The sequence below is a fragment of the Pseudophryne corroboree genome, chromosome 6 (assembly GCF_028390025.1).
Source record: "Pseudophryne corroboree isolate aPseCor3 chromosome 6, aPseCor3.hap2, whole genome shotgun sequence".
Classification (NCBI taxonomy): domain Eukaryota; kingdom Metazoa; phylum Chordata; class Amphibia; order Anura; family Myobatrachidae; genus Pseudophryne; species Pseudophryne corroboree.
The window spans coordinates 348,581,853-348,598,667 of NC_086449.1; the positions used below are offsets into that span (position 1 = coordinate 348,581,853).

Genomic DNA, 16,815 nt, shown 5'->3' on the forward strand with positions numbered 1-16,815 from the left:
ATCCAAGCCTGTTAATTGCTCTTCCCAGCCAGATATCTCGGATTCTGTTTGACTTATAGTTTTTCTGAAGGTATACTCCAAAAGCTGGGACGCTCCCCTTTTGGTGAACACTGACAGCTTGTCTCTACTATGCCCAGAACCAGAGATATGCCTTCCAGCAGCTGCTCCCTGCTCCAGCTCCACACACCTGGTATACAGTTTTATATTTTATTTGGTGGATTGCTCTGGCTTCTGAACTCTGATCCCCAAATTCCCAGTACCTCCTGAAAAGTGAGACTCTTTATTGTTTTTATCCCATCCAAAGCTAAGAAATCTATTTCCAGGAACTGGAGATATCTGCAGTCAAGCAAGCTGCCCTCCCACCGGAATATGGTGAAATTAAGCCCACTCCACTATCTACCCCTCCCCTGCATATTAAAAAAACCCTACCACCCTGGAAGTCATGTACCAGGGCCCCTTCATTCAGCCCAATGCCCCCTTATACAGTTTAGTGTTCCCTCCGCCGCATCTGTTCCGTGAAGGATTAATTAGCAGAATTTGCTGCTCCAGGTCCTACATGCTGAGCTGAAGATAGAACACCCCCTACCACCCACGGGACATCAAAGCTGCCACTGATAGCAACCCCAGCCCCTACCTCTGGAGGATAGGTAGGGGCCCCAGTGCATTGTTGTACTCAGGGGCCCACACTGCTGTTAAGACAGCCCTGTCTGTATTTAATTAAGTGCTCAACTGGTGGTAAATCCACAGATATACAAATAGTCATGGTTATTTTGTGGTGCTGTATGCCATTATTGTCATTTACAATTACAACATGCCCCTGAAATTTTAGCTCCTGGCTGTACTCAAGCCGATAGACATAAGAAAAACAGGCTACAGTCCTGTATTTAAGTTACCCATACTATCTCAATACTTCCACACCTAATGTGTGTGTGTGTGTATATATATATATATATATATATATACATACACACACACACACACACATATATATAGTAACAGAGTAGGCAGCACTCCAAATAAAGTTCAAGGTAGCTCCGGTGCCCTGCTAGGTGTCCTGTGCTCAGAGACCCAAATATATAGCATACAAGGCGGCACTCAATCAAATGATGAAAGGAGCGGGTAAATGTGAACACATTTACCTGCTCCTTTCATCATTTGATTGAGTGCCGCCTTGTATGCTGTATATATATATACACACACACATATATATATATATATATATATATATATATACACATACATACACTACTCAAAAAAATAAAGGGAACACTTAAACAACACAATGTAACTCCAAGTCAATAACACTTCTGTGAAATCAAACTGTCCACTTAGGAAGCAACACTGATTGACAATCAATTTCATATGCTATTGTGCAAATGGAATAGACAACAGGTGGAAATTATAGGCAATTAGCAAGACACCCCCAATAAAGGAGTTGTTCTGCAGGTGGTGACCACAGACCACTTCCTAGCTCCTATGCTTTCTGGCTGATGTTTTGTTCACTTTTGAAAGCTGGCGGTGCTTTCACTCTAGTGATAGCATGAGACAGAGTCTACAATCCACACAAGTGGCTCAGGTAGTGCAGCTCATCCAGGATGGCACATCAATGCGAGCTGTGGCAAGAAGGTATGCTGTGTCTGTCAGCGTAGTGTCCAGAGCATGGAGGCGCTACCAGGAGACAAGCCAGTACATCAGGAGACGTGGAGGAGGCCAACAACCCAGCAGCAGGACCGCTACCTCCACCTTTGTGCAAGGAGGAACAGAAGGAGCACTGCCAGAGCCCTGCAAAATGACCTCCAGCAAGCCACAAATGTGCATGTGTCTACTCAAACGATCAGAAACAGACTCCATGAGGGTGGTATGAGGGCCCGACGTCTACGGGTGGGGGTTGTGCTTACAGCCCAACACCGTGCAGGACGTTTGGCATTTGCCAGAGAACACCAAGATTGGCAAATTCGCCGCCCGCGCCCTGTGCTCTTCACAGATGAAAGCAGGTTCTCACTGAGCACATGTGACAGACGTGACAGAGTCTGGAGACGCCAAGGAGAACGTTCTGGTGCCTGCAACATCCTCCAGCATGACCGGTTTGGCAGTGGGTCAGTAATGGTGTGGAGTGGCATTTCTTTGGGGGGCCGTACAGCCCTCCATGTGCTCGCCAGAGGTAGCCTGACTGCCATTAGGTACCAAGATGAGATCCTCAGACCCCTTGTGAGACCATATGCTGGTGCGGTTGGCCCTGGGTTACTCCTAATGCAAGACAATGCTAGACCTCATGTGGCTGGAGTGTGTCAGCAGTTCCAGCAAGACGAAGGCATTGATGCTATGGACTGGCCCGCCCATTCCCCAGACCTGAATCCAATTGAGCACATCTGGGACATCATGTCTTGCTCCATCCACCAACGTCACATTGCACCACAGACTGTCCAGGAGTTGGCGGATGCTTTAGTCCAGGTCTGGGAGGAGATCCCTTAGGAGACCATCCGCCACCTCATCAGGAGCATGCCCAGGCATTGTAGGGAGGTCATACAGGCACGCGGAGGCCACACACACTACTGAGCCTCATTTTGACTTGTTTTAAGAACATTACATCAAAGTTGGATCAGCCTGTAGTGTGTTTTTCCACTTTAATTTTGTGTGACTCCAAATCCAGACCTCCATGGGTTAATAAATTTGATTTCCATTGATAATTTTTGTGTGATTTTGTTGTTAGCGCATTCAACTATGTAAAGAACAAAGTATTTAATAAGAATAATTAATTCATTCAGATCTAGGATGTGTTGTTTAAGTGTTCCCTTTATTTTTTTGAGCAGTGTATATATATATATTCCTGATGACAATTTGAATGAAAAAATGTAAACATTGAAAAATACAGGACTGTAGTCTGTTTTTCTTACGTCTATCAGCTTGAGTACTGCACCTTTGGAGCACATATATATACTGTATGTATGTAATCTGAGGGGGCCCCAGAGAAATCAATGTACTAGGACGTTGAGAGTTGTATATATCCAAATCCAATAAACATGTGCCATCTTGAGTATGATGTGCTTTTATGCTCAACTCATTATAATTATTTAAATATTTTTATCTTATGGAATAAGCTTGATATATGAGGCCTACTAATTGCATGTAGCTGTCTATCACTCACAGGGCACACAGGAGAATGTCTAGTCCTTCCACTGCCTTACCACATTCATGGTTAAATGCTCTTGTCCATGAAAGTGCCTTTGGTCAAGAGGGGATGGGGTATAGAGGTAAATTGCTATATAGCACAGTCACATAACATCTGATGTACTTACCCAGCAAACACTGTTCCCACTGCTGACATAAACCATTCTGGCGAATTAAAGCCAAGAATTCCGACACTATAAAACCTTTTCAATCCTAGCTGCAGATAAACAAATGACATATTGTAAGTAACTGTAGTGCTGAGGAACTATGCAACATAATTTTATATTACTAGGTTCTAGGCAGACAATAAATACTATTTCATTTTAGCTATAACCTTTATGATTATTTATATAAAAATAATACAATTTGTTATTCTGTAATAAACTCTATCTTCTATATTTTATTCTATTGACTCCACTAGTAGACATTCAGAGTCATTTAAGTGAAAACTAAATTTTTGTATCAATGTAAAAAATAGTGTTGATATTTTTGGAGGATGTCTCAAAGGCCTCATACCACATATCCATTGTCCGTGGTGTCTTTGGTCTGTCTGTTTATTGCAGGCTTGGTGTAACATTATTCTCACAGCAACATTACGGGTACAGTCTTCCCACTCATAGGTCTCCCTCCCTTCCTCTGTCTCTGCTTGTTTATTCTATTTTGTTACCAGGATGAGCAGCTTCCAACATAAGTTGGTTTTAAATGTCTCCTTAGAGCACCTTATTGAGTTATACTGTAAGTGCTATTTCTGTGCAACTGTACGGAAGCTCATCTGACTTCCCTCTACTGAACGTTGGGGGTAATTCCAAGTTGATCGCAGCAGGAAATTTTTTAGCAGTTGGGCAAAACCATGTGCACTGCAGGGGGACAGATATAACATGTGCAGAGAAAGTTAGATTTGGGTGTGGCGAGTTCAATCTGCAATATAACTTGCAGTGTAAAAATAAAGCAGCCAGTATTTACCCTGCACAGAAACAAAATAACCCACCCAAATCTAACTCTCTCTGCAAATGTTATATCTGCCCCCCCTGCAGTGCGCATGGTTTTGCCCAACTGCTAAAAAATTTCCTGCTGCGATCATGTGTCTGGTAAGATGAGTCTGCTCAAACCCGTGACTATTGGCCTTGTGTAGTAGGGTTAACATGTGGTCCATGACCTGTGGCCAGAGGCACTGATAGGAACCTCAACCCCTTGGGATAGTATCGGGAGATGGTACTGACAGCTGCATCCTAGCACTCAGGATTACAACACCTACTTGTTAGTGTACTACCCCTAATCCCTAAACTTCTTACCTGCAGCCTGACCATAACCCTCCGTAGTGGTGCCTAACCCCCCCTCAGCCTAACCCTAACCCTCTCCAGTGGTACCTAACTCTCCCTCCATGCAGCCTAACCCTAACCTTTCCCCCGCAGCCGAACCCTTTCACCCACAGCCTAAAGCGCCCCCCACCCCCAGCGATTTACCGGTCTGGAGTCCCGGTGTCAGTATTCAGAGCAGTGTCAGGATTCTGGCGTCGGTATTCTGACTGTCGGGATCCCGGACATGAGGATGCTGACCGGATTCCAACCCCTTTGTGGCTGTCTCTTAAAGGGGTCCCCAAGGCTGCTCAGATGTCCTTGTCATAAGCTATTGTTACATGGCAGAATATGGAGTGTGACCTTATGGACCACCCTCCATGAGAAAGCTATGGTGACTGCTTTTATGAGTGTAAAAAGGAGATAAATGGTAAATGGCGATTTCGGAGAACTGACCAGATTTTCTTAATATTCTTTTAGGAGTCTGATTTAAACACATGCCACTACATTGGGAGTCTGGTTACTAATGTAATCCCTTTTTTGTCTGCGGGTGATTGTAATATGCTATTCTTAACTCCTACCATTTAGCAACCGTAGGTCACCATTCTGCTGCACTTGTTAGCAAACAGGTAACAGCCGATCCATGCCTTAAAGCAGGCTTGTCCAACCCGCGGCCCGCGGGCGGCCCAGGTCGGCTAGTAATGCGGCCCAGTGCAATTTTTTATTTTTTAAGAAATTCTAAAGTTTCAAGTTACACTGCCGGCGCTTGCGGCCGGGGCACGTCACAACGGTGACGCCAGCGCGCTTCACCCGCCCCATCCATTTTTTTTTTTTGCAGAGTGCGGACACCACATGTGAAGCTGAGCCGGCCCCAGCAGGCTGTCAGCACATCCTGATTGGATTGCTGCCGCTGGGACCAGCACCAGCTCACGCCCTCTCCGCTGTCAGTCACAGTGTAGCCCTCCTCCGCTGCATAGCGGCACACGTGACTGAGCAGCACCAGAGTAGAGGAGCCCAGCGGAGAAATTGGTTCTACAAGAACTCGTAAGTGAGCCGGGGGGGGGGGGGGGGGGGTGTCTGAAGTCCGTGGCCGCGCCGCTGTACAGTGTCTGGGGGGGGGGGAATCGGGATCTGAAGTCCGTGGCCGCGGCCCGCGCCGCTGTACAGTGTCCCGGGGGGGGCGGGGGTGGGGGAGAGAGGAGGTCTGAACCGCTGTACAGTGTCCCGGAGGGGGGGGGGGGGGGGAGAGGAGGTCTGAACCGCTGTACAGTGTCGGGGGAAGAGAGGGTCTGGTCTGAAGTCCAGCGCCACGCCGCAATACAGTGTCCGGGGGGTTTCTTGGGAGCTGGGATGGACTTGATGTCCAGCGCTGCAGTAGTAAAATGAGGCCGGCGGTGTCTAAACTCCACAGTACAGATTGGTTCGGGGGGAGGGGGTAACGAGGATGAAGTCAGGTGCCACTGCAGTACAATGTGTCCGGGAGGGGGGGGGGGGTTTTGGGTCCGCTGTCAGTCACAGTGTAGCCCTCCTCTACTGCATAGTGGCACACGTGACAGCAGCACGGAGCTCAGCCCAGCGGGAGAAATTTGTGGGCCCTTGAAGAAGCACAGTGTGGAGGGAGGGGGGGGAGAGGAGGAGGAGAGGAAGAGGACTACAGTGTGCGTGTGGGGGGGGGGGGGGATGCATTGGTGGCTGAGAAACAATGTCAAACATCTCACCAACTTCATTTCCAAGTAAGTTTAATATGTTAACTATGTTTTCTATGTTTTTTTTGGATGATCAGGTATCGTTACTGTTATTTTATTTTATGTGCGGCCCAAACCAAATTTTCATCTTCTAATGTGGCCCAGGGAAGGTGAAAGGTTGGACACCCCTGCCTTAAAGTGATTGCCTTTTTATAAAAACGTCCGATATCGGCCAGCATCCCGCATCTCTGGCGGTCTCGGACTCCATTACATCCCGCCGCATGTGTCATTTTGGGACGTCTGTTTCTTTGCTGGTGCCCAGCCAGCAATGCAGCTGGACGTTATCTGGGGCTGCTGCCTATGTAAGCCTTACAACTGAGAGAGACTGAGTTTGTTCTATCCAAGAGTCCCTCATTGTGAGTGAGTTGCCTTTGTAAGGGGGCCCTACCATTCCTTCATTACATTTTCCCAGGATTCCCTCAAGATTTGTGTCCCATTCCCCCCATTGACACGCTGCGGTGCAGTAGATTTCAACCAGATTTCCAACGATATTTGCCTGTGAGGATATTGGTTACCTTAGCTAGGAAGAGCTAGAAAGTTATTATTTTAGTACACTGCTATCCAGGGGCGTCACTGCCCCTGATGACACCTGGTGCAGGCAGCCGCGAAAATGGGGCATGGCTTTGTGGAGGGGATGTGATCTCACATCCGAACCCCCGTTTTTGGCATTCTGGGGGTTCTATTATGGGGAGTGCTATTACTGCAGTGCCGGATCCTACACAGTGAGAGGACCCAGGTTCTGCAGGCAATGTTATAATGCAGCACCCGGCTCCTGTCACTGAGCAGGAATCGGCCTTTAGGTGTCACCCCTCGGCAGGTGTCACTGGGTGCGGCCCGCACCCCTCTTATGACGACACTTGTCATCACATTAAAGAATGGAACACACAGGGGTAAATTTACTAAGGTGGGAGATTTTTAGAACTGGTGATGTTGCCCATAGCAACCAATCAGATTACATCTATTATCTGCTAGAAGCAGCTAGATAAATGGTAAGTAGAATCTGATTGGTTGCCATGGGCAACATCACCAGTTCTAAAAATCTCCCACCTTTGTAAATTTACCCCACAGTGTCTGATATTATTTCATGATTCCAATGATTTTATGTTAATTTGGGATTCCAAATTGTTCTTCATCCAGATTCCAATTGCTCTTCTTCTGTGATTCAAATTATTTGTCTTTTGCATATTGGATGATCTTTTGTGGTGTGAACTGTAATGAATTGCATGTTCCTATTCTTTTTATATTCCAAGGTCTTCTGTTTGTAATTTACAACCAAAGTACCATACTTTAATCAATCAATCATTCAAAATCCAGAGTTCACTGCAGATCAATAAAAATACTTCTTGTTGGAATTGCCGACTTACGTCTGATTTGCCTCAATCTTTCTTACCTCTCTGAGCATGGAACTATGAGACAAGGTACGGGGAACAACATTTCAGGTGAAAGGTCTGTCACATAGCCACCCAACACCTGTGATACCTCTCTCAACCTGTGTTGGACTGGGACATGAAGGGCCCACAGGAGAAATGTAGTCATAGGGGCCCATGTTAAAGGGTGTGGATAAGCTCCAGTGGGCGGTGTGGCCAGAGAAATGTAGTCGTAGGGGCCCATGTTAAAGGGTGTGGATAAGCTCCAGTTGGCGGTATGGCCAACAGAAAATGCATGGTCTGGGCCCATTTGATTATTATATATATATATATATATATATATATATATATAGGGGATGCTGCTGTCCCGGCACTCACTCACCCACAAAACTCTTGCTGCGGTGCCTTCCTAGAGGACCAAGGCTGATCCTCAATATGTACTGTAGAAGGCGGCGGCACTCAAGCAGGCTCACAACTTGTGTTGAAAAAAAGCGGTAAGTTTTATTCCGACATGTTTCGGGGAACTCCCCGTCCTCAGGGCTTAACAAGCACAACTAAACCACTGAACCTCATTATATACCCACCAAACATCAAATAACATTAACATACAAGACTATACTCACCTGTGTCCCCGAAACATGTCGGAATAAAACTTACCGCTTTTTTTCAACACAAGTTGTGAGCCTGCTTGAGTGCCGCTGCCTTCTACAGTATATATATATATATATATATATATATATATTAAACACTGCTAGTGCATGCATGAAAATGTACCAGATTAATAATAGCAATGCACTGTAGAAAATACATCATTAGTCCTGTGTAGTATAATGTAATATATGTATAGTGTGTATAATTCAAGTGCACTGGGATAGAGTCTGGAACCTGGTCCCTAGAGAAAGAGGGGCAATGGGGCCCACCAGGTTTTTTTTCTGTTCCTCTGTGGGCCAGTCCACCCCTACTCTCAACTACTTAGACATACCCAGCCAACCACTTAGACATACCCAGCTAACCCCAGGGGTGTTACAGCAACATGGTTTTGCTCATTAGTATGCTTATTATGCTTAGTGTGTGTATATTTATCACTAGATAGGTCTGTATGATAAACATTGGAGAAAGGTGTAGGGAAGAGAGTCGCCTATTTAGCAGAATGTATGGAACCACAAGATTTTTTAATGTGGATCTGTTGCTAAACATCTACATCCTACAAATTTTAAGAGGTTTGGGACAGTGGGCTTGATTCAGAGTTTTGTGCTAGTGTGGTCAGTGCTGCGTCTACCACCGGCTTCTCAGATCTGCTGCATGCGCCCGAAGACGCAGCATCAGAGAAACATTGGGAACATTGAGCAAGCTTAAGGTTGCTCAGAATGTCCACCACAACTAAGCTCCCGAGGCCAATGAATCTGTATTCCAAGACACAGTTGTTGGCTTAAGCATGAGGCCAATGCACCTTAGCTTTCTACAATGCTCCCCTTTACCGTTCCCAAATGTCTGCAGCCTGTCAATCAAGCTGCATCATGAACCACCATAACATTGCCCATCTGTGACCGAATCGAACCTGCGACTACCTCGGAATCAGGCCCAGTGACAGGTGATGTAGTTGTCTGTTAGGACTGCATTAAGATGCGGCCTGGCTTTGTCCACACAATCAGTGCCTGGCTGAAGACCGTATTGGTGGTGAAAGAATAAGGGGACCCCTGAGACCCTGAAATATGAACATGAAGGTGTAGACGGTCCCATAAAGTCTAGAAATTACATTGTGTGGCTACTGTTTAAATTAAAACAAGGAAATGGGAACTAATTTTACGTTTGTTTGAGAAAGACTAAAAAGGACCTGATTCACATAAGTCCAATGCAAATGGACCTTGCAGATCTCAGCACACTGCCATGCACCAAAGAAATTGCATTCTGCACATGAGACGATCACATATACGCACATGGACAGAGTTCCACTAGTGCATGTAGCTTGATCAGTCCGGCAACAGAGCACACTGGGGTTCATTCAGCCCTGGCCGTAAATGTGGCCTGTAGCGCAGTTTGCCAATGGTTGCTGCTCATGCGCAGTGGCCGCTTTGCGGCTGCACAGGCACACACATTACAAAGCAGCGTTGGGGGGGGTGGGGGGGTGAGCTGAACAGGGGCAATCCGGTAGCATTTTTGGGGCGGCTACGTGACACACACAACGACTCGAATTAAAAAAATGATGGCCGATCATCTGACAGTGCAGCTGGGCTGTGTTGGCAGGGGTCAACCTTAGTTCCGATAATATCCGCCATCTAATCGTGGACGCATTGGCAGGCGGCCTCACACATGCTGGGCAGCCTTACCCTGTCCTGGGCAGACCCCAGCATATGAGGAGATGTATGCAGATGTGGCTGCGTATATCTCTGAATAAGCTCCACTATCTGTGAAATGAGTGCATGTGGAAGGAACTGATTGGTGACCATTCAGGAACATGGAACGCTTCTGTCTTGTGGGAGTGTCATTGACTTGTATGCTGGCTTCTGTTCTCGATTGTGGTGTGCGGACAGAAATAGGATGCCTGTTTCAGATGGTTCTTTTGCAACCAGTATGTGGTGACTGCATGTCCAGATGATGATGACGATGATGTCTGTGGCTGCAGACATAAAACAATGGGTTTGATAGGCTTTCACAAGCAGACACATGGATTTTTAGTATACATGAGCAGATTCTCACATTAGCATAAGGAACTATGGGGTTAATTCTAGTGATGAGCGAGGTTCGGTTTTACTCGGTTTTACTCGGTTCTCAAAACGGCATCTTATTGGCTATCCAAAACACGTGACATCCGTGAGCCAATAAGATGCCGTTTTGAGAACCGAGTAAAACCGAGTAAAACCGAGTAAAACCGAATCCGCTCATCACTAGTTAATTCATTAAGCAGTGAAGACTGTGTCACAACTGAGGGCCTGAGCTGACGGGAGGCAGCCTCAGTTGTAGGGGCTGAGATGTACCGGAACCTGGGAGGTTGTATCAGACCCCTGGACATGTAAGTAACATGAATAATAACTGCCCGAAGGCGTGACCACGACAACTTGGATAAAAGTCAATGATGTTTATTATGACAACTCCGCAACACAGCAGCAGTAAAAGAAAACGTAAAAGTCAGCAAAGAATAAATACAGTTCCTGGGTACTACAGGATGGCAGGAGCCACAGGGCACTGGTAGTGTGAGATAGTTCTTATAATCTTCTAGATGGAAAGTCCTTACCAGGCCCGACTGTAGCAATGGAGATAACCCAGGATTGTACCAGCTGGTGTTCCAGGAAAAGCTGGGTTGCTGAAGATAAAACGGCTGCTGTGGATACTGGCTGGAACCAGACTGTTGTTAGCACGGAGTGGATACTGGCTGGAACCAGTTAAATAATAAATGAACTTGGGAGCGATTAAATATGAACTGAAATGTAGAACTTGAGAGCGGAGAAATAATAATACCGGTGGAGAGTGGTAAAGTGTAGAAAGGACACCGGCCCTTTAAGAGAAGCTGTACTCTGCTGGAAGCTGGGCTGGAAGCAGGTAATGTTGTAGCTGGAAACAGATGAATCCACAATGGATTGGAGAGTCAGGCTACACCGCAGGTGGAATGCTGGTGCGGGTCTCTATGGTGGAAGTCTTGAGACAGGAGCTGGAACCTGGAAGACAATCACAGGAGAGAGACAAACAGGAACTAGGTTTGACAACCAAAGCACTGACGCCTTCCTTGCTCAGGCACAGTGTATTTATACCTGCAGCAAGGAAGGGATTGGCTAGGCAATTATGCAGATTATCAATACTGAGAACAGATTGGTGGAAATGATCAGCTGACAGAATCCAAGATGGCTGCGCCCATGCAGACACTTGGAGGGAAGTTTGGTTTGTAATCCATGTGGTAATGAAAACAGTAATGGCGGCGCCGGCCACCGGAGACAGGAGGCGCCAAGCTGACAGGTGCACATCCAACCACGCGGACACAGCGGAGGCCGCGGCTGACGTAATCGCCACTCAGACACTCTGCATGCAGAAGCTCAGGGACGGCGGCGGAGGCCGCGGGAGACGCCATGCCAGGTGTAATATGGCGTTTACTGTGACAGCGTCCCAGAGTGACAGGAGAGGATACAGGAATGTACACATCAGGATAACAGATGGGATCCGGTCCTGGAGCGCTGAGCCAGCCTTAGGAGGCATCTGATGGGTAAGAAATGGCGTCCAGATACCCGGATCGTGACAGCACCCCCCCCTTTAGGAGTGGCCCCAGGACACTTCTTTGGCTTTTGAGGAAACTTGGAATGGAATCTCCGGACCAAGGCAGGAGCATGGACATCGGAAGCATTGGTCCATGAACGTTCCTCAGGGCCATAACCCTTCCAGTCAATAAGATATTGTAGTTGACCGTAACGGTGACGTGAGTCCAGGATCTTGGCTACTTCATACTCAACGCCTCGTTGAGTTTGGACTTTCGGAGTTGGAGGAAGTGAGGAATGAAACCGATTCAAGATCAGCGGTTTCAACAGGGAAACATGGAATGTCCTGGGTATTTTTAAGAAGGGAGGCAACTGAAGTCTGTAAACAACAGGATTGATGACTTGTTCAATCTTGAAAGGACCGATATAGCGAGGTGCAAACTTCATACTGGGAACTCTTAACCTCAAATTCTTCGTGGATAACCATACCCGATCACCCACCTTGAGAGCAGGAACTGCTCGACGCTTCTTATCCGCAAACTTCTTGTACCTGAACGATGCCTTGAGCAGAGCTGATCGTACGCTCTTCCAGATATTGGCAAACTGATGCAAGGTGATATCCACTGCGGGAACAGAAGTTGCTGGAAGCGGTTGGAACTCAGGGACTTTAGGGTGGAATCCAAAGTTAGTGAAGAATGGTGTTGAAGCAGATGAAGAATGATACTGGTTGTTATGACAGAACTCGGCCCAGGGAAGTAATTGAACCCAGTCATCTTGAGAGGAGGACACATAGATGCGGAGGAAGGCCTCCAAGTCCTGATTCACCCTCTCGGTTTGACCATTGGTCTGAGGATGGTAAGCCGTGGAAAACTTTAGCTTGACTTGAAGGACTTGACATAAACTTCGCCAGAATTTGGCTGTGAATTGAACTCCTCGATCTGAGATAATTTCTTCAGGAAGACCGTGGAGTCGGAAGATCTCTTGTATGAATACTTGAGCCAACTTGGAAGCTGACGGAAGACCGGTGAGAGGAATGAAGTGTGCCATCTTGGTGAACCGGTCAACTACCACCCAGATGGTATTGAACTTGTTGCACATGGGTAAATCTGTAATAAAATCCATCGACAAATGGGTCCAAGGTCGACGGGGAACAGATAGTGGAACCAGTTGCCCCGCAGGCGACTGGCGGGATACCTTATGTTGAGCACACTTTGGGCAAGATGCAATAAACTCCAAGACGTCCTTTTTCAGAGTTGGCCACCAATAGGACCTAGAGATAAACTCCAGGGTTTTTTGGATACCTGTATGTCCGGCAAAACGGGAAGCATGGGCCCAATGCATGAGCTTCTTCCTTAGCATCGGTTTCACAAAACTTTTCCCTGATGGGGGCGTAGAGTCCATCCCTACCGTGGAGAATGCCAACGGATTTATAATAGGATGCTTGTCTGAAGACTCTGACTCATTTTCTTGCTCCCATGAGCGGGAAAGGGCATCGGCCTTGCGATTCTGAGAGCCCGGACAGAACTGGAGTTTAAAGTCGAACCTGGAAAAGAAAAGTGCCCATCTGGCCTGACGAGGGTTGAGACATTGTGCGCCTTTCAGATATAAAAGGTTCTTGTGGTCTGTAAGTATGGTGATTGAATGAGAAGCTCCCTCCAACAGATACCTCCACTCTTCTAGAGCGAGCTTGATGGCTAGCAACTCCTGGTCGCCAATGGCATAGTTGCGCTCAGCTGGGGAGAACTTCCGGGAGAAGAAACTGCAAGGGTGTAAATGGCCATCTTTAGCCCTCTGAGATAACACCGCTCCTACTCCAACGGAGGAGGCATCCACCTCTAAGATGAAAGGAGAGTCGATGTCAGGCTGTTTCAGAACAGGCGCAGAGATGAACCTTTGTTTTAAAAGATGAAATGCTTGCATGGCTTCCTCAGACCACTTGGACGGGTTAGCACCCTTCTTAGTGAAAGCAGTAATAGGCGCCACAATGGTGGAAAAGTCTCGTATAAACTTTCGGTAATAGTTGGCGAACCCCAAGAACCTCTGGACCCCTTTGAGGGTTAAGGGTATCGGACAATTTTGGATTGCTTGTAGTTTCTCAGGATCCATCTCTAGTCCGGAACCGGACACAATGTACCCTAGAAACGGAATGGACTTGACTTCAAAGACGCATTTCTCTAATTTGCAATAGAGATGATTGACACGGAGACGGGACAGAACCTCTTTAACCCAAAAACGATGTTCCTCTAAATCGTTGGCAAAAATGAGGATATCGTCTAGATAGACCACGACATGACGGTATAGAATGTCTCTGAAGATCTCATTGACAAAATGCTGGAAGACAGCTGGAGCATTACTCAATCCGAAGGGCATGACGAGGTACTCATAATGTCCGTCACGGGTGTTAAAGGCGGTCTTCCACTCGTCACCCTCACGGATCCGGATGAGATTGTATGCACCTCTCAAGTCCAGCTTTGTAAAGATGGTAGCTCTGCTAACTCTGTCAAAGAGCTCAGTAATCAGGGGTAAAGGATAACGGTTCTTGATGGTAATGTCGTTCAAACCTCTGTAGTCGATGCACGGCCGCAGACCACCATCTTTCTTTTTTACAAAAAAGAAGCCTGCGCCGGCTGGGGAAGAAGAAGGTCGAATGAACCCCTTTGCTAGGTTCTCTTTAATGTATTCCTCCATAGAATGCGTCTCAGGCAGAGACAACGGATAAGTTCGGCCTCGAGGTGGAACCTTCCCTGGAACGAGATCAATCGGGCAGTCCCATTCTCTATGAGGAGGAAGGATATCAGCAGAAGCTTTACTGAACACATCCGTGAAATCTTGATAAGGAGGAGGTGGAACATCAGACGACCTGGGGGAGGAAGAACAGACAGGCAATACTTTAAACAAACATGTCTCAGCACAGGAGGAACCCCATGCCAGGATTTGCGTAGTCGTCCAATCAATTGTAGGATTGTGAAGACGGAGCCATGGAAGGCCCAGGACCACAGGATGTGTGGCTCTTGGAATCACTAAAAAAGAAATAAGTTCGGAATGAAGAACTCCCACTCTCAGACGAACTGGTAGAGTCCTTAAAGAAATAACTGCATCAAAAATTTTGCTGCCATCCACGGCAGTTAAAGAAATGGACGAAGGAAGTCTCTCGGTGGGTAGGGACCACCGTTTAACATAGGCTTCGGTAATAAAGTTCCCAGCTGCTCCGGAATCAAGGAGGGCAATGACGTTCCGATAACGTTGAGCAACTTGAAGCGAGACTGGGAGATTACAATCTTGAGGAGATGGAGAGGAGATCATTACTCCTAGCCGGCCCTCTCCTTGGCGAGCTAGGATTTGGAGTTTCCCGGACGTTTGGGACAGGCATTAATGGTGTGAGACGGAGCTGCACAATAGAGACAGAGAGACTCGGAGAGACGTCTTCGGCGCTCAGCAGGAGTTAAACGGGAATGGCCAAGTTGCATGGGCTCATCTTTAGATGGTGACAGTTGACGAGGAGGAGGAGCAGAAGATTTTGGAGCAGATGATCTTCCACGCTCAGTTGCTCTCTCTCTGAAACGTAAATCAACTTTCGTACAGAGTGAGATTAGCTCATCTAACTTAGAAGGTAAGTCTCTGGTAGCTAACTCATCTTTAATACGCTCAGATAAGCCATGCCAGAATGCAGCATACAGGGCCTCGTCGTTCCATGCCAGTTCGGATGCCAGGATCTGGAACTGTATCAGATATTGTCCTACAGTACGTGACCTCTGGCGTAAACGGAGAATCTCGGATGAAGCTGAGGTTACCCGGCCTGGCTCGTCGAAGATGCGCCTGAATGTTGACACGAAGGCAGTGTAGGAAGATAGCAGGGTGTCGGACCTCTCCCATAACGGTGATGCCCAATCAAGGGCTGAGCCACTGAGAAGAGAAATAATGTAGGCAATTTTTGTACGGTCACTGGGAAAATTGCCAGGTTGTAGCTCAAACTGAATCTCACACTGGTTGAGAAATCCCCTGCAGAATCTTGGAGATCCGTCAAATTTTGCTGGCGTTGGAAGATGAAGACGTGGAGCAGAAATGGGTAAGGTGGGTGGGGTTATAGCTGGAGTCACTGTGGTTGACGCACCAGACGCGCCTGATCCACGGAGAGTTGTCTGAATCCCATCCAGCCGAGTAGAGAAATCCTGGAGACAGCGGATGATGTGGCCCTGTGCAGCCTCCTGATGTTCTAGTCGGGCTGCCAGTTCTTGCATCGGCCTGGCCGCTTGATCCTGGTCTCCGGCTGGATTCATTAGGTCAGTGCTTACTGTCACAACTGAGGGCCTGAGCTGACGGGAGGCAGCCTCAGTTGTAGGGGCTGAGATGTACCGGAACCTGGGAGGTTGTATCAGACCCCTGGACATGTAAGTAACATGAATAATAACTGCCCGAAGGCGTGACCACGACAACTTGGATAAAAGTCAATGATGTTTATTATGACAACTCCGCAACACAGCAGCAGTAAAAGAAAACGTAAAAGTCAGCAAAGAATAAATACAGTTCCTGGGTACTACAGGATGGCAGGAGCCACAGGGCACTGGTAGTGTGAGATAGTTCTTATAATCTTCTAGATGGAAAGTCCTTACCAGGCCCGACTGTAGCAATGGAGATAACCCAGGATTGTACCAGCTGGTGTTCCAGGAAAAGCTGGGTTGCTGAAGATAAAACGGCTGCTGTGGATACTGGCTGGAACCAGACTGTTGTTAGCACGGAGTGGATACTGGCTGGAACCAGTTAAATAATAAATGAACTTGGGAGCGATTAAATATGAACTGAAATGTAGAACTTGAGAGCGGAGAAATAATAATACCGGTGGAGAGTGGTAAAGTGTAGAAAGGACACCGGCCCTTTAAGAGAAGCTGTACTCTGCTGGAAGCTGGGCTGGAAGCAGGTAATGTTGTAGCTGGAAACAGATGAATCCACAATGGATTGGAGAGTCAGGCTACACCGCAGGTGGAATGCTGGTGCGGGTCTCTATGGTGGAAGTCTTGAGACAGGAGCTGGAACCTGGAAGACAATCACAGGAGAGAGACAA

At 47.2% G+C, this 16,815-nt stretch overlaps 1 protein-coding gene across 2 annotated transcripts in view; it reads right to left on the minus strand.

The window, feature by feature from the left end:
• Positions 1-16,815, minus strand: part of ACSBG1 (acyl-CoA synthetase bubblegum family member 1) — a 149,852-nt gene that overhangs the window by 56,729 nt on the left and 76,308 nt on the right. For both annotated transcript variants that reach the window (XM_063926556.1, XM_063926557.1), the window contains one exon: positions 3,297-3,385. In XM_063926556.1, the coding sequence (XP_063782626.1) occupies positions 3,297-3,385 (89 nt within the window). The remainder of the gene's footprint in view (positions 1-3,296; positions 3,386-16,815) is intronic.